The 21948-nt window shown below is 49.6% G+C and overlaps 2 protein-coding genes across 2 annotated transcripts in view; one reads left to right on the forward strand and one right to left on the reverse strand.

The window, feature by feature from the left end:
• Positions 1 to 1130, reverse strand: part of LOC144179480 (uncharacterized) — a 20267-nt gene extending 19137 nt beyond the window's left edge. The window contains exon 1 of the mRNA XM_077707854.1: positions 923 to 1130. Within this exon, the coding sequence (XP_077563980.1) occupies positions 923 to 1130 (208 nt within the window). The remainder of the gene's footprint in view (positions 1 to 922) is intronic.
• An 85-nt stretch (positions 1131 to 1215) lies between these two features.
• The window catches only part of LOC144178314 (U-scoloptoxin(01)-Er1a-like), a 33570-nt gene continuing 12837 nt past the window's right edge, over positions 1216 to 21948 (forward strand). Inside the window, exons 1-2 of the mRNA XM_077706067.1 lie at positions 1216 to 1433; positions 20555 to 20602. Coding sequence (XP_077562193.1) covers positions 20563 to 20602 — 40 coding nt within the window. The 5' untranslated portion in view covers positions 1216 to 1433; positions 20555 to 20562. The remainder of the gene's footprint in view (positions 1434 to 20554; positions 20603 to 21948) is intronic.

Here is a 21948-nt window from a genome sequence, read left to right on the forward strand (position 1 = left end):
GCGTGCAGTGCAGTCAGTGTAGAAGCATGCACTAGATATTCGACCCACTTCACGGATATGGGCATTTCAGGCGAGATAGGTGCGTGCACGGCGTCAATAACGGGCCAACGACAACATAACGGTTGCCAAAAAACGCTGTACAGCCTGATACACGAAGCGGAAGTACGCAAAAAGAGTAACGAGAATACTTTTTTTGGCGAATAGCTGTATACTAATACACATACACAAGACGCAATTCAAACTGACCCTAACTTCAGTGTGAAGTAAAATGAAGGGAGGGTTAATGCGATCTTTCTCTTGGTGACGGACAGTGTCATTTTATTCCTGTTTTTGAGGAACAGAATCCCACTGATCACGCTGGATATATACGCACGAACACGCAGACATCAAATCTTTACCACAATAGCCGACTCATGCTTCCATATTTGAAGTAAACTCAAGTCAATGGGCATAGCGCTGCGAACAACGAGTCTAAATGGCTGCTTGCAACTTCACGTGTTGCACTTTTGGGAGTTTAAACCAAGTTATGAGCTTGAGAAACTTCTGCAGGGCATGGCGCTCCGAGCAGAGTAAATGTGCCAGCAACGACCAGCTTAGGTCAAAGTAGAAACTGGAATGATTTCTTTACTTTTATGGGTATGTCGTTTTTGTGATTCTGGTAATTTTTTTGTCTCATTAATAACGTAGAGTCTGGTTATCGAGGCAAACCAATAAGGCGCGCGGATATTTACTTCTGGCCTTATTTACTCCTGACAGGTAATCACATGCCTAAATTTGGCCATACGGCGCCCCAGTAGATGAACAAAACAACTCGCCAGACTTCTCTTGTGCTAACGAGTCTCCTTCCGAGCAGTGCGTACGACGGTACGCCACAGACGTACTGCATGTGAAATCGAAACGTCATCGAGAGCGCGGCGCTGACACTTGGGCGGGCACTTTCGCCTGCCCCGGTGTCGGCTGTGGCGCAGGAGGAAGAGGAAGATGCCGCTGGAATTAGCGTCGTCCCACGGAAGGATGGCGGGCGCGTGAAGGCCGCGCGCGTGAAACATCTCGTGCTGCTTCTTCTTCTCTGCCGCCGGTGGGGGGGGAGGAAAGCGGGGCATAGGGTCACCGCACGTGCGGGGCCCCATTGGTCGCCTAACCCTTGCCTTCCTTCGCTCTCGTGGAAATATATAAGCCAGATCCGGCCTTGCCAGTGGTGGTACCCGTGTACAGTGTGTGTTCACTTTCCATCAGCCCCGTGTGTTCTTCTGCCGCGGTCGTGCCCCACGCTCTCTGGCCCACTTCGCCCAGCGCAGGACTTTCTCCTACTCAGTGCGAGTCCGGACGCATCGCAGACGGTTACTCGGCGTCACCCTCCGCGCACCTCAGCGGCTCCCGGCAGGATCAGCGCACGTCCCTCGCTCCTCTTCTCGTCGCCAGCCCCACCGCAGGTGAGGCCGCTGACAACGTCCCATCGATGGTCGACCCCCGCTCCCTCCCTCCCGCCGCTTCCGACGACGCCACTTGCGTGTTCTGTGTGTGCCGCTGGATCGTGCGCCGGAAGCTTGTCCACAAGAAGCCGGGTCCGTTGTTTTGCCCCCGCCGCAGCTTGTTATGCAAAGCGGTCGCGCTGTTCCTGACGCTTCCTGAGGCCTCTTGTCATGCCATGACGGGACGTGGCGGTCCGGGAAGAAGCGCGTTCACGAAGGCCCACGCTCATTTGCCACTCAGGCCGACCATTGTTTCTGAGAGACAGCTAGTTGCACCCAGGGTCGTCTTAAATGAGGTAGTCAAAGTGGAACGGTAGTCGCATTAGCACGCACGCAAGTCTGAGGTGGAGTGCGTGAGCCGAGACACTCAGTGGCCTTAATAGAGCTTGGGAAAAGACTTTGAACTATGCCAGCTTAGGCACGCGACATGTAAGAGCTTAATGCATGGGGCACCCAAGCGGATGCAAAGCCATCGACGGTGGATAGCTTGTGATGGCAGGGGATATAAAGGGGTGTCCTGTCCGTAGCGTTGATAGGCCCTGGAGAAAACTACCTTAAAGTTAAGACACCGCCTAAGTTTAATTTTTAAGACACCGCTCTTCGGAGCGCATTACTCTTAGTTTGGAAAAAAGCACATTGCATACTTCTTGCAGATAGATCCTTCAGACTTCCTTTCTAGCTCGAAAAACTGAACATTGTCCTTTGACTGATGAAGGCCTGGTGCGATCATATTTATATTACTGAATATACCTTATGTTAGTTTACAAAGATCATGACAAAGTCCCCACCATTCGCAATTATTGATGTCAAGCCAATACTCTTTATGTGCATATCCTCGCTTTCGTTTTTTAGAAGGGGCAAGTAACAAAGGTGCCGCAAGCTTTAAAGCACGCGCCGTGGTCACGCAGATAGTCTAATAACGTGTTCAGCTAAGGTTACAGTTAGTTTGCATCAGAACCTGCGCATCCACCGATTCATATCAAAGGAAAATGGCAATCATTTGCATTAGAATTTCTGTGATTTCATTAGCACAAGTATCAGTTGCACTTTGAAAAATTGTCGCGGAATATCAAGTTTAAAGAAAAGGGCGCTCGCGTGTCCACAGTATTCTCAGTGCATCGCCAGCTCTGCGGGTCGCTTAGCTCCTTCTCCTGGGGTTACCTCTTCGCTTAGCGCACGCAAGCCTTCGAAGCCGACCCGGCTATCTAAATGAAAATATCAGTTTTGTTTATCTTTGCTTATCTACGTGCCCGACTAGCCCGTTCTGCAGCAACGCTATGCACTTCTAAACACTGCACCCCCCCTGCAGCGGCATGTACATCTGCATGCAACGCTGTACACCTGTTTACAACTTACTCACGCAAGCGAGAATCAAAGTGGTGCACGCACGAGTCCCTAGGGGAGCAGAGAATTGGGCAAAGAAGTTCGCCGCGTTCCGGCGCCCAACGCCGCATGAAACGTTCGCTGGCGTCGGCGCCCGTGCGTGCCTCCTTCCCCCACAAATCCTTCGCTGGCCGGCATGCGAGATGTATTCCGGCGCGTCCTTACGGCGCCCGGCTAGAAAGCTGGTCGTATACTAATTCCCCCCGCTCCCCCAGTGAAAGATGAACGAAACAGGTTCCTATATACCCTGTGTCTTCCATACTGTGACGGCCACGCGGCTGCGTTTTTTTACACGCCGTAAGAGCGCGCGCTACGCCGCAGGTTTCCGGCGGCTTCGCAAAAAAGAAGCATTCTCCACATCCGATTATAAACTCCCGCGCAGACGGCCGGTCTTCTCGGCCGTGCAGTGAGTGCGAAGTTTTTAGCGCCTCAACGGGGCCGCTTGACATGCGGGCTGTTTTATTCGCGTGTACCCGCTGAGTGACGGACGCCGAAAAGAGGGGGGGCGCCGTCTTGAAGCTGTCCGTCATGTTATCCTGAGGTTTCCCGAGTCTTTCGCAACTTCTCTTCGAGCTGTATGCTTCGGGCGCGGAGCCGCGGCAGTGCAAACACGCGAACGCGGCAAGCCCCCCGAACGCAAGGGCTCGTCGTGTTCTCGCACTGGGCAAAGCACGGTAACGACGCAGCCGGGCTCGACGGGACGCGAAATTCCGGGGCGAGATTGACGTGAGAAAATAGTCGACCACCGGGATCGGCGGCGAGGAGGCCATGTAAACGAGTGCAACGGGCGCATTCGTTCCCAGGGTGCAGCCGAACGCACCGACTCACTGGAAGCTGGGCGCCGCTGCTACGGCAGTCAAAAGGATTGTGTCCAACTTGCGTTGAGTGATTTCACAGATCGGTGAGAAATTACTGCGTCAATGGGACGGACGCCACGACAAACCCACGCAGTTACGGCGTGTCTGTACCGCATCTGAAAAGGAGGACATTTTGCCTCGCCGAGTGCAAGGAGACAAGGAGCTGAAATTGTTATGCCTCGATTTTGACAGGCTCGAAGCTTCACAGAGCGATAAAATCAACACCGAACTCAGTTTTGGGTGCGGTGGAACGCAAACTGCTGTTATATTGCATCACCTTACCACACCCATTTCTGCTTTCCAAGCAGGCTCTATGCAGCCAGGAAATGTATATAGCGCGCACATAAAGAGAAAGAAAGATTGTTACATCGGTCGTCAATGCACAAATATACATGAAAAGTTATCGCACTTTTTACTGCCACCTGGCTGTCCTACCCCAAAAAGCGCGTTTCTTGTATCCATACCACCCGGAAAACGAGTTAAATCTTCTACTCCCACCACTATTTTTTTTTTATTTTCTTTCGGTTCGGGCGACTTACGGAAAGGGAAAAATTCTTCCGCAGACATTAAACCAAGAAAAATCCCAGCGGCTTTTTTTCTTTTTACGTTTCCTTCTTACACAGAAAACTAAAAAAAAGAAAAGCAGGAAGGAACTTGCCAAATTTTAAGTTATAATTCGGCTAATATTGTCACTTTAATTCATATATAGATACACGCACACAAACACAGCACCATTGGCGCCGCCATAAACCCAGCGGAACAAACAGGTCTGAGCCGCTTCCGCAGGCTACCGTTCGTTTGCTTTGGCTGCCGTTCGTTACTTTGGCTTTTGTCTTTCAACTATTTCGTAACTGGACCAATACAGCCACCACAGTGAGTACAGGACCAAGGTTAGCCGCTGCTTGACTATTTTTGTGCATAGGTGCGGCTTTCCGGCTCATCGCAGTGATTTCAGAAGTAATTACTCTGGAGTACTTCAATGTAATAGAAATTTATTTTGCACAGCTGATATCGGGGACGAAAGCTTGCCGCGGGCGCAGTATCAAGTTTTGCACGTTTCTGTACTAGGTTCCAGAGCCATGGAAACTATCCCATTAAAATGTATGGAGACCAACTTTTGACAACAAATTACACAAAAACTACTCAGAGTTTTGCGAGGTATGTTTGCAGTCTTCATATCCAAGTTGACTCCTTGGTCTGTGCGAAATGTCACTTTCCCTCACTGGGTTTACTACGTTCCCAAAAGGCTGGAATTTTGAGCAAGAAAGCTGGGGATGAACTCACTTTTAAATTTCAGCATTGAGGAAAGTTTCCCCGACTTCTTTTTAACTTCTTACCAGTACAGTGTACAGTGCCCACTGCCCAACGCACAACGAAAATAGCGATAACTCGCAAAATCGTTTCGTATAGTAGCATCGCAAAAATTCTCCGCGATAAGTAAAAGCGAAATATTGAACCATAAAGCAAAAGCAAGACGTACCAGGTGACAATCTATAGACGCAGCCAAAGATGGGAGTTACGGCTCCTACGAACGACGCCGCCGCATTCAAACGGCCTGTAAACGTCTTCCCCGCCACGAATATCGATACAGATCCGAGCCGTGTTCACGATTATGAGCTGGAAATTGAGCTCTCTCGGCACGCAACCGATAAACTGAAATTACCGGCGCGTCGTGTTCCGAGGCGAAAGCGCTGCGAGGCCTATCGGCTTGATGCAGCTTGCACGGGAGGTCGACGTGACGTGAATCCACTGGCGTTGAGCTCCCACGTTCGAATAGGCGCTTCTGCGCGGATCGCAATTTACCAGGCGCACCGTATGAACCGAGTCACATTAGCGTTCCACAACAAGTTCGTTATGCCAGGCGAAATGTATTCGTGTTACCGTGGTGAATGTTTCTGCCTAACCGCAAGGCAGGGCATCAACGTAAGAACCAGTTAATTGGGATGCGCTCGCTATGACAGAGCCTTTCGCGCTGCTAGAGCGCGGTGAACGCGCAGGCCTGATGAATGCAAACGTTAGCTGACGGGAAAAATGGCTTCCGTAGATACATGTTTCAACGGATACGATTCTTAAGACTGCAATATTTCTGGTTCAATTGACAATATTATTTGTACTAACGCACAGGAACACAGTGATTAACTGGTAAAGAGATTGTTCTGTTGGCGGTGTTCCGAAATGCGACTGGGGTTATCTTGTAAGAGGGCTTTCTCTCGGGAGACGAGGGAGACATAAAAATGCCAGGCGAGAATAACTCTGTGGCAGTGGCAAGAGACGATATGACGTTTATTGTTTCAGAGACTTCTTAGATTGTTGTGGCCTCGTTTGGAATGGGAAAATGTGTTGGGTCACAGGTACTACAGAACAGTGAGGCGGGAGAAAAGACAGTAAACGGTGTAGGCCTATAGTGTCTGCAACATAAGTGAGCCCCTGTTAAAAAAATTAGCAAGAACAAAATGTAGTTCCTAAGTTAAGCCCCGAGTATCGAATAAAACACTTGACGAGAAGCCGTCAATATTTATATCGAAGAACATTGGTCAATTTAATCTCTATCGTATGCCAAAAATAAAACCATTGGAAAGTTGATCTCCTCTTGAGGTATTTGTAACGACCAAGAACGCCGACGCAGGTGACACTACGACTACCAGAGTTACTAGAGGTATTATCTGGACGTAAGACTAAGAGTGGGAGTCAAACGTAGGGTTCAACGTGCGGAGCCGCACCTGGGCTACGAAGTGTGCTGTAGTGGCGGGTTACGAATTAATTTAGGCGACCTAAGGTTGTTTTACAGGCCCCGAAAGGCACGAGCGTTGCGGAGTTTCACTTTCGCGAGGGACACAGCCTCTGTGGCACTACGTCACGGCATCGGGTGGTTCATGGCGCGATTTAGGGATTGCAGAAAGCGCATATAAGCTTGAACATTATTCTGCTGGAGCCTGTCATTTTATTCCCATTCTTCGATACCAGAAGAAACGGTTTCAGCCGCTTACTGCCCCCCCCCCCCCCCCACCCCATTTATTTTTTTATTTTTTTTTGCTGGGGGTTAAACGCACAATCGCCTCGAGAGGCAGCTCGTAGAAAGGACAAGTTCGAGGCCAGACAACCTACGGACACAATCCCACCCTTGAAATGCCTCGAGTTCCCCGCCAGTCTGCCGCGCGATGGCTATCGTTTGCGGAGCCCCGAACGCACGGGGCTAGCGCGCGGCCGGAAAAAGAGAAAGCGTCCCGCCTAATGCCCTTTTGCTTTCTTATCTCGACGCAGTCAGCAACCCCTTTTCGCGCTGCAGCAGCGGCAGCAGCAGCCCCGTAAGCACGTTTCCTCTCACGTTTTTACGTTCGTTACGCACGCCCCGCGGGGGCCATTCACGGAAGGAGGCTGGCTGCGATTTGCTCCGCAGGCCTTTCTGTTGATCTTGCGAGCAGTGTTACGCGTGTCCCGTTTTTGTAGTTTCGTGGCGCGTGACTAGACACACGAGACTTGCGGGCTTTCCTTTTTCCGTGTGAAAAAACAAGAAATATTGTTCCGAGGTGGGTTTAGCGCCATGTAAACAGGGTGGACTGAGCGCCGCTAGGCACAGAGACGTTCGCAATAAAATTCCATCCTGCGATTGGGTTACGTACTTTTTTTTCCCCGTCGAACGGTTATGGCCTGTGCGATTTATGAGATGCCTACTCCCTGAACCCCACTCCCCCAGTCAGGGTAGTAAGCCGAACTTTACACCTGTTTGACCTCCGCGCCTTTCCGTTCACTTTTCCCTTCCTCCTCGTGGCGGAACTTTGATCCGAGATAGTAGGCGAACAAATATTTTTTGCCTAATGATTTTCACAGTAATTTTAAATCAAGTTTGCCAAGTCTCATTTGACGGTGATGCTTCCATTTTTTCTTAGTACAGCGTGTTGTTGGGCTAGTTGGTATTGCATTTCTGAGGGTAGAAAAACTGCGCGTGAGACACATGACAATAAGAAGGGGACAGGACGGGCGCATTACTTACTGCCACCCCAACACCAAACCCCTTTTTTTGTTTTGTTGCTGGGGCTTAAAAACACAATCGCCCCTCCTGCGCCCGTCCTGTCCCTTTCTTATTGTGGTGTCTCTCACGCGCAGTTTTTCTACATTCCATTTTTTCGTTGAAATAAAAACTGTCCCCGCATATCTGATCTAGTTATTTCTTATGCTTCGAGAGAATGAAAGCTCAAATTTACGCGACAACTTCGCTTTCCTTTATTGGGCACCACTCTTCAAGATTAGGTCACCTAATCACTGATCTATGTCGGCTCGATTATAAAATGCGCAACTCAGAGCAAAGAAACTAGGTTACGCAAAATAACTCTGGCATCCCTGGTCGGTCGGGGAAATGACTTGCGGCTTTGCGTGTGTTGCGACTGGGGAAACTCCCGCTCCGGCATATATCGCGTTCCCTGCGCTTGGGGCTGGTGGCGCTTTCGCCAGGGAGATGGAGACGTTGAACATTCATTTCAGCGTTTCGTATTTCTGGACGGCTCACTCTTCCAAAAAGTCAGCAACTTCTTCAGACAGCACAACAACATTATAAAAAAAAAATGCCACGCGCCAGTTCATTTCAAACTAGGTATACCCCGCTGAAAGCTTAGCATTACGTCGGTTCCCACCGATGCGTGGGATCCGCCACTTTTTTTTTTCTTTTGTGCTGCAGCTCTATCGGTTGTGTATCAGAATGGAAATCGTATTTTGCCTAATTCGAGTCATGGCAGGGGCCCGGGGTGTTCTTGTATTTGTGCCTGTTGAATCGTGTATTCAGTGTGCGTATCTAACGAACGTGGCGTTCCGAAAATAATTAGAATGACAACAATAGCTGAATAGGAGTGATGTCATAGGCGTTGCCGAACTTGTGGCGCTGGTCGGCCCAATTTTTACGGCTGGGGGTAGACTATTACGGGTAGTATTTCTGGACATTAAAGGGGCGTATGCAGAATTGATTGATTGATTGGTTGAATCTCCAAAACGCGGAAGTTTTCCCTCTTCGCCTTCATCTGAAAGCGTCCGCCGCGGCCGGGAATCGAACCCGCGTCCTCGTGCTCAGCAGCACAACGCCTTAGCCACTGAGCCACCGCGGCGGGTAGGGCGTATGCAGAATTGCTGTGAGATTCGGTAACTGGGGGGCTTAGATTACGCGTTGATAAAGTTCCTTAAAATTATAAAATAAACTAATAAAATGCACTTGAGGTGAAAGAACAAGAATGCGAGTGGCAGGTCATTACGCCATGCACTTCTGAATCTTGAAGAGCTTGCCGGAGCTATAGGTTGACGAGGTCTGACCTCGAAAGCGTGCCGCCAGGCCTGATGGCGGGCTGTCGCATATCCACGTCGCGCCCCTCCCTCTTCTGCGCATCAATTTCGCGCAAGCGAATTATAAACTGGAAAGCACGGCAGCCGTCACTAATGAAGCTTCATGAATGAGGCTTCTGAATGATGCTTCAACTCGTTCACGCAAAATCGGTCGACGTAAGCTAACGGTGGCCTCGCACTAAAAGGAGGCGAGGCTATAATGGAGCATGAAGCGCTGGGTGGGGGTTAAAAAATACGTAGTGAGACTAATTTGGAAGGGTGAAGCTTTGTACTTACACTTACGAACGTAGTGATCTGCTTAAAATCAGAACGGTAGGCCGCTGGTCTTTAGGTGGGCAATATAAACAACGAACGAAAGAGCACGGTGGCTGATAGGCTGTTTGGAGTCTGAGAAGCTCAAAGTAGAATATGTTTCCAGTGAAAATTAAGAACTATGGACCACCGTAAATGGGCACCTGAAGTGTTTAGGTATGTCGATATGGAAAGCATGGACACGCAGTAGCAAAAAAAAAAACTGGAATGCGAACGATGAAATATGTGAACGACAGTAAAGAGGCAAAGGCAGCCCATTTGACCGTAAAAGAGGCGATGCAGACAGAAACGACTTAATGGCAAGAAAAAAAAAAAAAAGGAATCGCAAGCTCGGTTAGAGGTGTACAATATGGAGAAGTGGCATTTTAGAAGGGAACATTTTTGCGATAACTCCAAGGGCAGCGCTTTTTGGTGTTATGAGGCCAGAAGAGTTTGCATGAGAAAGAAGTTCTTTGTTTGAAAGTATACGGGAAAGGATTAGGCCTGTGTGGTCCACAGAAACGAAACTAAAGATTCCACACATAGTGTTATAACGGGACTGTATACGCCAAACGCGTGCTAGAGAAATGATTGATTGATTAGGAATTTTAACGCGCCGACGCTATACGAAGGGGATGAGGCGCGCTGTAGGGGAGGCTCCGGATTGGTCTTGACCGCCTGGGGATCTTTAACGTGTGCCGAAATCTCGAACGCAATACACGGGCGTTTTCGCTTTTCGCCTCCATCAGAAAAGCGGCCGCCACGGCCGGGAATCGAACCCGCGTCCTTGGGCTCAGTGGCACAACGCCTTAGCCACTGAGCCACCGTGGCGGGTGAGAAATGTCCACCTACCAGAATTACTAAGGTTTAAACGTAATACACAAAACAGAAGCTACGCATAGGTGGAGGTCACCAGAAGGAGATTGGAATGCGAATGGAGGAAAATCAGGGAATGTAGAACAGCTACCGCCTGTTACAAATTAACTCTCGTTTACTTGAGCTTGCCTGAACTAGCTTATCTACAGTTAAAAGGTTAGCATCTGTGGAGAATAACGCATTGTCACCCCCGATATACAGAGCGGATACCAAACCACTCATCATCATCATCGAAGAATTCCAGCGACGTTATCTCGGTGTCGTTTCCACCGACGTACGTGGAAACCGGGGCGTGCAAAAAAAAGAAAAAAAAACCAAAGAAAAGTCTAGAACAGCAAGGTGCTGTGTGCGTGTCGAGGTCGCGCTCGATTGCGCAACCCGTGCGAGCAACAAAGACGGGCTCGCAGTCTTGAGCAGGATGACACTAGTGCGCGGGCGGACCTCCTCTCCGCCCTAATGGCGGGGTAATACACACACGCGTTGTGCGCCGACTCCTCCGACCAGCCTCATTGTCGGGACGCCCGGCGAGCGGGTAATCGCCGCCCGCGGTGAACCGCTCAATGCCTCGCGGTTCAGCTCGTGTCATTTCCGGGTATCTTACTCGCGAGACGTCACTCCTGCACAGCCACAACGCCCACCTCGATGACTACTCACCCGTTCCTCTCGAACTGAGCATAATCTTACCGGGCATCCCGCGTGGACGTACAGAATGCGCCTGAGCGCGCGAATCGTTTCGCATCACGCGCGTTGTAGTGCAAAAGGCGCCTCCTTTGACATGTCTGGCATGTTTGGGCAGCTTAAGCGTTCTTCCAGTGGAACTGATACAAAGTACGTTCGCTGACTTCCTGCTGAAGCCATCACTGCAGGCACGTTGTGAGTTTACCAAATGTCGCTCCAGGCTCAGGGAGGCGACAATGGTAGTTGCGGAACCTCCTCACAGCATCACCGCTCCTGCAAAATAAGTTAACACGACCTCTCAGTCCTGGATGGCTGGTGGGTGGCCCGAGGACTTCCCTCGAGTACATATCGCTGACTGGTAATCGAGGAGGCCCAATGGGCATTATCGAAACCTGTAAAATGCGAGAAAATGCCACGACGAATCGTTCAAATAATTTTCCAGCTTTCGCACTAGTAGCAATAAATTCAAAAACTCCGTAGTGTTGTATGCCTTGCAATGCCGAAGTGATTCACCGCTAAGTTTCATTTCCAGACCATCCATTGTGGGGCGCGACGCACCCCAGTACGCTGATTCCCTCAAACCGTAAATGGTCAGTGCTGCACCATTTCTTTGCTTAGTGACAAATGGCCCTTAGTGTCCTGTCCTGATCGTCTCAGGAATGTTATAATTTACCGGAAGTTCTTCGCGCGCGCGTGGTTGGGATGACGGCAAGGACATAAGAGATTTGTCAGAAGCGGGTATTTACGCAGAGTATGACATTTGCCGCAATACCTGGTTGTCCTTGTTTCCTGTTGCCGTTTCAAAGCTCAGTGTTAATAAGCGTCTCAGCTCACTGGCCGTCAGGCAGGAGCTGCGGAGGCCAGCAACCACATTCCATAATTAGCATATAGGTCTGGCCTGGCTGGCATATGCGGTCAGGTCTTGTTAAAAAGTACTTATAGTATTATGGATGACCGTTTTTCTTCCGCCGTTCAAGTGTCCTTCGGGAGTCAGTGGTGGTGTTACAGCCTGCTTTTTTATTCCTCTTAGCACCAACTGACGTCCGGCTAGTAATGCTGAAATTATACAAGGAAATTGTGTAGATTCTTTATCTTCTTATCCTAAGCAGTTATCCGGAAAATGCGCGCAATCGCTTAAATCAGCGGTTATCAGCCATTAGTGAGTCTGGAGTTCCTTTTTGGAGTTGCAAACGTAATTATAGACCCCTACATGCAGTGCTAAAATGTCAGGCTATTTTTTCTTGCGTCTAAAATCACTTACCTATCCAATTCCCAGTTTGAGTGTGTGGCTCTTTTGCATAGCTTAAGTGTTATGCAGAAAGCTAACTTTAGAAGTAAGTGTTGTGCGAAAAAGCAGTCAAACGTACTGGTCATGCTGCGAAGCCATCTTGATGCGATACCAACTTGGTTAGGTAGAAAGGATGGAATGCCCTCGCTGTACCCTTTAAGTCCGCGGACCCCCATTTGACAGCCACTGGCTTTAACGGCGCAATTAATCTGAGCCAAAACGAAGCGCTTGGTGCGCCTGTTCCGCACAACTGTCGCCCCAGCGTGTAGTGACTAAAACTGGATTAACTTCGGCTATTTATAATCTCAAACGATACTCGGGTACAGGCTAAGAACGGCAATAGCTCGTGTAGGGTACCAGCCTGCCGAAGCGACGAACTCGTGGCGTCAACGCGTGCGCGCGTTTTGAGAGAAGATTGCGCTTAATGCGTGACATCGTCTGCTTTTGATCACCCAGTTTGTTTGTCATCGCTACAATGGTGCATAAGCAGATGGAGTGCGAAAAATCTGGCCACCTTCGCGATTGAGATGCGAACACTGAGGATACAGGGGGTTCTATCACTAGCTTTAACTTGGATTTTCTTATGTCTGCCCCTTTCTCAATAGAAAGATGGTTAAAACGCGGAGCTCAGCGCGAACTGAGTTAAATTAACGTTCACAATCGACCCTCCTTAAGTCCAAAATGCAAACTGCCAAATTCCGAAGCCAAAGTCCACTTCAACTCAGCCAGAGTTCAAAGCCAACGCCCACGCTACGAACCCAAAGGAAACGCTGCGCGCCACGAATGCGATGATAGCGCAATCAAATATATGTCGCTTTCATAACGCGAGGGACCCAGTTTCGATTCCGACCGAAGCGTTTTTTCTTGAGGTGCGCGCACTCCAAACACCAGCTCGTTGGCGCCTTGCCTCCTCGCCACTTTCCCTTCCACTTCTTGGCCTAGCATTTTCCCCCTCTCCACTTCGCCGAGCGGAGTTTTCTGTTAACGATAAGCCCGGGGAAGACTCAAGTCCGCTGTTAGAATCGCGGAAACGACTCATGTCACGTTCAAAATACTTGCAGCAACGCACTGTTAGAGCCGCACCGAGGCTGCGGCGATGAGGCGCAAAGGTTAGTTCCGTTGTCGTTCTTAACCCTGCACCCGAGTATAATTCGGGGCCCCCAGGCCTATGTGACGTCATGGCCGGCGTGGTGTCAGTCGTCCCCGCGCTGTGAGAGCCCCAACTGACGGCGGCCTTCTGCGCTGTACACGCGATGACACCGAGCCGCCCCTCGGTAACAACGGCGGACCTTGGCGGACAAAAGGGAGCGAGGAGACGTGCGAACATCGCATCCCCTCCGAGCATCGCGTGGGCGTGCCGGGGCCGTCCGCCCACGGCTCGTCGCCGCCTGTGCCCGACGGAACTGGATTCCTCCGCATGGCTGCATCCAGGTCTTCGGCCATAATAGACGAGGAAGCGGGTGACGCGAGCGAAAGGTGCTTCTTTTTGATAATTATGCAACCATCACGTGAACAACGACAATAGCAGTCAGGCCGCGTCACTCCGAGTGTGGCTTGAGGAATGTAAAGCACGAGAAGAGCGGTCTCTGGGTGAGATCGTTTGTTTGTTTCTCTTCAAATAAAGCCACTGTGTATGACCGTGTTTTGCGGGGAAGGAGAAGGAGGAGACGTCTTTATTGAAAGACCGAATGAGTGGGCGCCTGTAGAGCCCTGCGGTTGTCTTTACTTGCGTTGTCTCGGCTGCCCGTTATGTCGAGGAGAGGATACCAGCCTTCACAACCTGCAAAGTGTTCAGGGCGAGTAACAAAAAAAAAAAACGATTTCACACTGAAATAACTGATTTCTGATGTACCCGACTTGTCAAAATTCTACATGGTTTAACATACCTTCAACAGCCGAGCGTAAGCGAATGTGTGTTACAGTCGCTGCATTAGAGCGAGCGTTACGGCTATTTGCCGCAGCTATACTCTTCCAGATGTTTACCAACGTGTTAGGAATTAGGAGCAGTATTCACGAGATTGTTGGCTGCCCAAATATCATAATAGCACTTTCGATTGGCCGGCTCCCGTGCGTGGTTGGTTCCTGCGAAAAGCAAATTGACAGCGAAGCGCTGGTAATTCACGAACTGTTCTTACGTTACCTTGCGCAGTACAAACAGCTTTAGGGCCCTGCGAAGCTCATAAAACGAGCATTGTTTGCACACCGTGGTTAAAGGGATTTCAACTTTGCCGTGCGCAATGAAACTCACGTGTGTAGAAACCCCTTTAACCACATATCGTGACTTTGTTAGCTCTAGACTAATTGAATTGGAGCAAGAGTTAGGGTTTTTTCGCAACCTTACGAGGACATCATCGGGTAAGTGGTGAGAAGCATGTTATAATTTTTTTTGAACTCTGGTTAAAGGCGCTTCTAAAACTTCCAGCTTAATCAAACTTTACATTGAATAAATTTGTCACAGCTACCTATGATTCTGAAGTTTGGTTCGGTATCGTTAATCAGAACGAGAGTTACAATCCATTTTTCGCAATTATGCGCCACCAGCTTAAACATATGAGCTGACGTGTAGTTCGCGGTAGCGACGCCCGATCACGCGACCCCTAAAAAAGCCTACGCGTGTTCGTCGAGACGTGCTTCGAATGCAAAAAACTACTTTTAGCCAACGCGCCAGGATTATTATCAGTAATGTGCGTGCGCGCCGTTACTGAGTGTAATGATCAGCACGAGATAACATTTATGGTTTCTCCAACCTCCCTGGAACGTGCCAAGCATACCTCGACTGACAGATAACATCCCTGGCACACGCTCGTCCTGTAAACGGGCTGCATTGCGTTTTCCTGCAAGCTTCTAACTCGCAGCCGGGCGCCACGGGGTGATGCGGAACCAATGCTAATACCCACCTTGGCATAGTGCCATCCTTAGAAGGAAATGGCACTGGCAATGCGGCAGTGGGAATCTAGTCGTAGAAAGAAAGTTGGCCGAGCTTTTTGTGATGCCCATGGAAACTATAGCGTTGCATATATTTATATATCCCCTAGTTTATATCCCCCCCCCCTAAAAAAAAAGGAAAAGTGGTGCGATCGAGCTTCGTTAGACATCTGTCTCATCTTTTTTTGCGTAATCTCAGCTCAGGAGTCGTTTCGCCCAATTCGCGTTACTCTTGACCATGTGAGCAAGCGCTGCACACTGAAATAGTCACTGGTAAATTGCCCTTCTTTTTTTTCATTGTCATGATTTTGAGGCATATATAAGTGGATCCTACAAGGCATCGCTGTGCTTGAGATAGCTTGCCGACGCCTGGTAAAAAAAAATGGAGCTGGGGAGGGACACTCGATTCTTCCTCGAGTTCAGCGATGGCAGGAAGATGTCGCTGATGGGGCTACGAAAAACATCATCTGCGCAATCTAGACAAGCGTGACGTACTCCGCGGTTCGCGCCTGTCGACGTACAACCTCCGTAGCCACGCGAAATTGCCTTCTTTTCGCTCGTTCCCAGGACGCGAAAGCGGAAACTGGCCGCGCTAATTCGCGCCGTAGGCGTGGCGAACTTCAGTTTAATGTCGCCGAGCGTTGTTGGTCAGCGTGGGTTTAAGCACGACATCATTAGGCCCCCTGCCACGCTCTCGAAATCCGGGCACCGGCGGACGGACAGGTGCTCCCGAATTCTTCGACGTCGCCATGCACAGGGCGCAGCGTCCAGATTACAGTGCTTGTAACGGGGACAGCGGCAGAGAAGATTGACAAAAACACCGAAATGACGGACGATTTCACTTTTCGCGTCTCAGCGGGGCGCCGGAGCGAGTAAGAAAAATGGACACCTGGCTTAGGAAAGAGGGAGGTGAATGTCGCCTCCAGGACGTTGAGGACATGGCCGCGGCGGAATCACGCGTATCGCTGCCGGATCGTGGTGGGGCGGTCCGCGGCGGTGACCGGGATCCGCACGCGGTCTCGCGGCGGCTTAGCGGAGAGCGCCTGTCCCGGGGCTGATGCGGCGGGACGGCGGTCAGGTCCCGGTGGGGCCTCCGACCCCGGCGGGGTCACGCCGGCTACCGGGCCGCCGCCGACGGCGCCGTCATCGACGTGCGAGCCGACGTGTTCGCCCGGTGATAATGTGGCGCCACGCTGCCGCCCCGCTGGCCCGCGACTGCGGCACTGCCCTTCCCCTCCCTCTCCGCCATCTCATAAACCCACTTCGCTAATCATGTGTGCCCCCGTTCCTTGCGCGAGCCACGAACTCCAGCTGGACTTTCTCGTGGGCCTCCGGCTACCCGGCGCTTGAATGACACATGGGACCACACGAACGGCATGATTACTTGCCGACAGTCCTCGTCCTAGGAACAAATACGGGAAAACGCTACCACCGAGGAACTCAGGTAGTCGTTTCTAAATCGTTTCGTGAGAACTTTTCTTTCAATACCTAGGTGTCAACTTTCCCCTGTTCCTCTTTCTTGCTCGAGGCACTAATGCACAGAGATGTAGGCACACGAGAATTGAGTTATGTCGTCTTATCCGATAGGTATGTGACATTTTCTCGTTTGTGAAAGTCGAACCTCCTGAGCTGTTCCTAAATGTATACGCGTAAGCATTTATATGCAGGGTAGTAGAGCTATGCTGCCTGTCTGTCTGTAACGCTTGATGGAATACACCTTCGCCCCGCGTACGAAAATGCTGTAAATAATAGACCGTAGGGCCTTCGTATCTTTATTTAAGACCGTATGGATGGCCCCTGAAGAGTAATTTCCCTGCATGAATTTTCGGTAGCTAGTGAAGCCAACTTTAGAGGACCTTTGAATAAAGCCAGAGTTCTTCAATGCTTTTCAAGGACTCCGGTATAACTCATCTTCGCAGCGCGAAAAGAGCGGGACAAAGATTGAAGGAAAACACAGGAAGAGCGCTTAACCACACAATGAACCACATCATGTAGTGGCTGAACCACGCAATGTAGTGGTTCAGCGCTTGTCCCGTGTTTTCCTCCGGTCTTTGTCCCGTTCTTTGCGCGCTGTGAAGATGAACTTGTGCCAACTAGCCCGGTTTTCTACGCTACAAAAGTTTATTTGAGTATAACGTCGTAGGTATACGCGGGGTCTTAATCAATTACTTAACAAGGGATTCTACGGCCTTCATACGTTGTTATTAGGGGGCTTATGCATCCCCTAGAAATAACTTCCCAGCAGTGCACGTCCGCATAGCAGCGAAGTTGACTTTGAAGGGCTCGTTGAGCAGTGTTCCCTGGGGATTCGTGGAGTCTTAACGCAGTATTTCTATTTCGGAGAAATTTCGGGCTTGTGTACTGTATGTAGTAAAGTTGACTTTAAAGGAGTTTGATGTATTGCAGAGCGGTAAATGCCCACGTATTATACGACGATTACCACTTGAGGGTTTCTGGAATTTTTTTGTGACAATTTCGGTTCACGCAGTTGATATAAACAACAGTACGCAGAAAATGTGATGAATTATTACATCAATAACTTTCGTGGTTGGAAAGGCTCAGCATAAGATCACATGGCCAATCAAATTCGTCCCAGTTTTGGGTTTTGACCAGTAACAAAATGAGCGCAATGCCGCGTAGAGAATGCGGTCGGTTCTACTCTTTGTTGCGGATTACTGAAGTCCCCTCTGACCTTCGCCGTACAGAGAGGAAATAATGAGAGCATGGATTCTTCACTCGACGTGGGCGTCCGCTATTCAACGTAGTACTCTCGTTGAGCAGTCAGCGCAGTTGATGTAGCTCATCTACCTCACGCAGATGCTGCGGCGTTCAACGCTGAAGGAAAGAGAGGAAGAGGGGGAGAAGGGCATCGAAGCTGATTACTTTCGGCAATCGCGGTTATCTCCCCGAGGTGGATCGATTCCTCCCCGTGATGCGTGAGCTTCGCGGAGGGCCCACACACGCTCCGCGCGTCCATCATCGTTTCCTCATGCTCGATCGCGCCGATTCGCATTGACCCGCTTTCTCCCTCCTTTTCTCTTCTCTCGTAAACGAGCTTAAGCTTCCGCGTTCATCTCCCCAGAGTCCTGCTCGTCGCTTCATCTAATCGCAGTAAGGACGTCGTCCATTAGTTCGCCCCCCCCCCCCCCCCCCCCCGCGTAAAGCACGCGTCCGTGCGCCTCTCTTCGCGGAGAAATAGCCAGCGACACGTGGGAAGAAACGAAGACAGTGAAAAGGAGCGCTGTAATCAGTGTATCCGAAAGCATGCGACGCGCGCGCTTTGCGGGTCCGAGGACGTGGGTACGGAGTGGCCCACCACCGCACGGAGGCTGCTGCAGCGAGGCTGGTGCGAACAGAGGCGAAGGGTCTTACAAAATAGGGCCGCCAGAATCACGCGCGTCCTTCGATGGCCGGGACGGCGCGCATCGTCGGTCGATTTGGCTGATAGCCCTGCGCGCTGGACGCCGGGCTGCAACGATACAGCGCCGGCGGCGCAGTCGTGCGCACCTTTGTTAGCGGCCGCAAGGCCTTCCAGGTTCTAATTAGGCACAGCAGCGGCGCCGAGGTGATGGCACGCTACGCGGCCCGAGCGCAGCTCTGGAGGAGCGATCCCAGGAATGTCACCCGGCCTGATACAACGCGGCGACAGCGCTTCGCTGGACCGCCGCGTGCGGGAGCACATCCGAACATGTGGCCTTGGCCTGTGAACTCGCGACGCGAACTGGCCGCATGCGTGATTCGCAGTGCACGAGCAGGACGTAAGTGCATGTTTGCCTAAAGAAAACTTATGTGCATGCGCCTTAATAAGCTTGAAAGTACGGTGATCACGATTGTACGCCACGAAATAGGGTCTCGCAGGCGCGAATTAGGTGATCCAAACCATGGATTCTCGTTGCGCTTATAGCTTAACGTATTTTTGAAGAGGAAAGCTATTCTTAGGATCAAAAAGTGGCTCTCTAGGCCTTTGTCCCTGCATTTGTCGCTGGAGAGGAGGTTGGTGCACGCTCGCCCTTCCGGAAGGGCGGAATGCTCCAATCGTACTTCGTTACTGTGCGCGCATGCGCTATTCGAGTGTTCAACAGAGCAGCGGCAAGAGCGAATACAAGGTGCGTCGCGTGCTGAGATAAGCCGTTTTGGCAAGAAACGTCCCTATAGAGCGCAGTGCGTCTCACCCTTGGTCACGGTCCGTGCCCTTGGTACATGAACAGCAAAATGGCTGCCACGAAACCGGCGGACCCACGAAGTCATCGGCCACAAGTTAAAAGGAGGCGTCGGGATGTTGAAAAAAACCCACTCAACGCATCGCTCGCTTGAAAAGTGTTTGTGTAGCGATGCGACATCGTTTCCAAAGCAACACAGAAGTACTCTAGACTTTCCGTGTACTGTTGGTTGTGCACGTGGTTCCACGCTGTGACTTTGAACTTGAATTACTTGTAACGGCGTCTCTTCAAAATGTTCGTACCATCAGCCCAAGATAACCCCCTGCCTATTGATTGATATTTTCAACTAACCGCAGTAAAGCCTTCCAAGCAGCTCAGTATGATAAGGGTCTGCTTTCCCTTATCATACCCATCTGCTTTCGCCATTACACCTCTCTCCGGTGGTAACAGGAGGAGCAGGAAATTTTTGAAAACAAAGCAAAGGTGTAAGCGATCAGCAGATGATATGAATGGCTTCATCCGAAGGGTAACATGAAACAAATTTCAAAGAACCGCGTGCTGGCCTTTTGCGTATGATTTGTCACTTTTTTTTTTCATTGCAGCTATCCTTCTAGCGTTCTTTTCTTTTTTTACATTCTCATCGACTCCAGGACCACCTATAAAACACTTGCCCAGTTTCATGTAGCAAATAAAGTGGTGCACAAAAAACATAAAACAACTTCCTTTAATGCCTGCTTTCGTTCAAGTTTAAGCGCAAGTACGTATGCTTTTATCCAGTCGGCGTCTCGGCCTTGCTACATCATGTTACGCCCAATAATTCTTAGCATCTAGTTAGGAATTCGTGTGATGGTATTATTATGGCATCCTATATATCTTATCTGCCGTATATAAGCAGTGCTTGCGCCTGATATTTTTAATGCCAAGGTCCGACAGGACAAGTGCTCCACGTGCGTTAGTAAATGCTCCCTCGTTGAATTTTAGCGTTATGTTTATGTTTACGCATCTTCACGTCATCCGCAATAAAACTATGGATACAATCATAAATTTTGTTTCTCCCCAGTTTCGGCTGTTTTTTTTGTTTGTCACGAGGTGTGTGTCCGCTTTTAAAACCGTTTTCATCATGCCAATGAACACATATGTCAAATTTTATTCTTAGTCCTTACATTCGTGTTTTCAGAAAACTGACCAGTACCCGGTGTATCATACAGCCAATATTCATAAGATGTTCTCTGCAATGCTAGACACGTCAAAACGTTTCTTTGCAGTGCTGACGTCTTATTGTCATCTTTCTGTTCGCAGATCCCAACATGCATCGCAACCTGGTCGTTGTGGCGCTCAGCATTACAGGTGAGCTTTTCAATTATTCTGGAAATGCAGCAGAACGTGAGCTATCCTAATCTCAGAGGTATGGTCAGCCCGCACTTCCGAAAAAAAAAAACCTGGTTAACGACAGGAAATACGCGTTAAAGCCAACTATCTTTAGTTCTAAACTTTATTTTGCACCCTAAACTCTCTTCACGCTTGGATACCCAGCCCGTCTTGATGGCGTACTAACTAAAGCGTTTTGTTCCTCTGCCCGAAGGCGCTGGTTTGAATCCGTGCCACCAGTGCAGGGCTTACAACAAAGGAGGAACACAAATAGTACGTTTGGTGCGCATTAGACAGCCCTATATGATTTATAATAATCGTTATCCATCATATTGGGCATGCTAATAATAGCCCGACTGCGTTAGATTGACAAATTAAGGTTTAAATTTTGTATTTTGATAAGCCCTTTCTCTAAAGCATGCAGATGGCTTCATACGTGCCCTAAATGTACTTTACATTTTGAACTTCGAAAAGAAGTTTGAGCTTCTAAATTAAATTTGAAATTTTCAAATTTAAATAAACTTGAAATTATCCAAGTCGGGGTACCGTTGGATAAGCAAAACCGTGCGAGAAAGGTGCCTCACGTGTTTTGATGCCTTCGTAATTTGTAAAGAACGTGTGTGACTGATTAAACTCTAATACAGTAAAACGCGCGCTAAAGCCGACTAGCCAACTAAGCCCCTGATGCGCTGACAGCCAGGTGGGTGCTTAGCGCACTGACCCGGTTATTTTCTCCCTGGCGACGCGCTACTCAGCAGCTGTCGACTTCACAACACAGCGGCAACCGGGAACATCACAGGAGCTGATAATTAGGTCGGGCAATATACTTCTAGCGTGAGGAAGAGGTGTCTGCCTTTGATACGTCGTGGTTATTGTACATAAAAAATGACGGACATTTATATTCACACACATTAATACCTAACCTGGCGGCCAAGTGACATATGTCACAGAAGTGAATTTAACTTTAAACTGACTTTTAATAAAATAAAATATACAGGCATACAAAAGCGCTAAGTTGGGTGAACACGATGAATTCCTTAGTCATACAGTCATGTTGAGTTCTCAAACCAACTTTCAAGAGCTCTCCCGAGGTGGGGGTGAAAATTTGTGAATGAAATTCCTCCATACGTTTGCGCCGCCATCCTAGTCCAAAAGCATACTTCTGAGCAGCCACGTCTCTATCCTCCATTTAAGCCGCGCAAGAACCTAATCAAGCAGCGAGAATAGCTACATTTACATCATCGCTGTTCCTTGAACTCGCTTGTCAAGCCATATGACTGACTCAAATTCTCGTCTTCCAGAATCTGACACTACTTCAGTTCTTT

The sequence above is a fragment of the Haemaphysalis longicornis genome, unplaced genomic scaffold (genome assembly GCF_048455015.1).
Source record: "Haemaphysalis longicornis isolate Haplotype H1 unplaced genomic scaffold, Haemaphysalis longicornis Haplotype H1 scaffold_4, whole genome shotgun sequence".
Classification (NCBI taxonomy): domain Eukaryota; kingdom Metazoa; phylum Arthropoda; class Arachnida; order Ixodida; family Ixodidae; genus Haemaphysalis; species Haemaphysalis longicornis.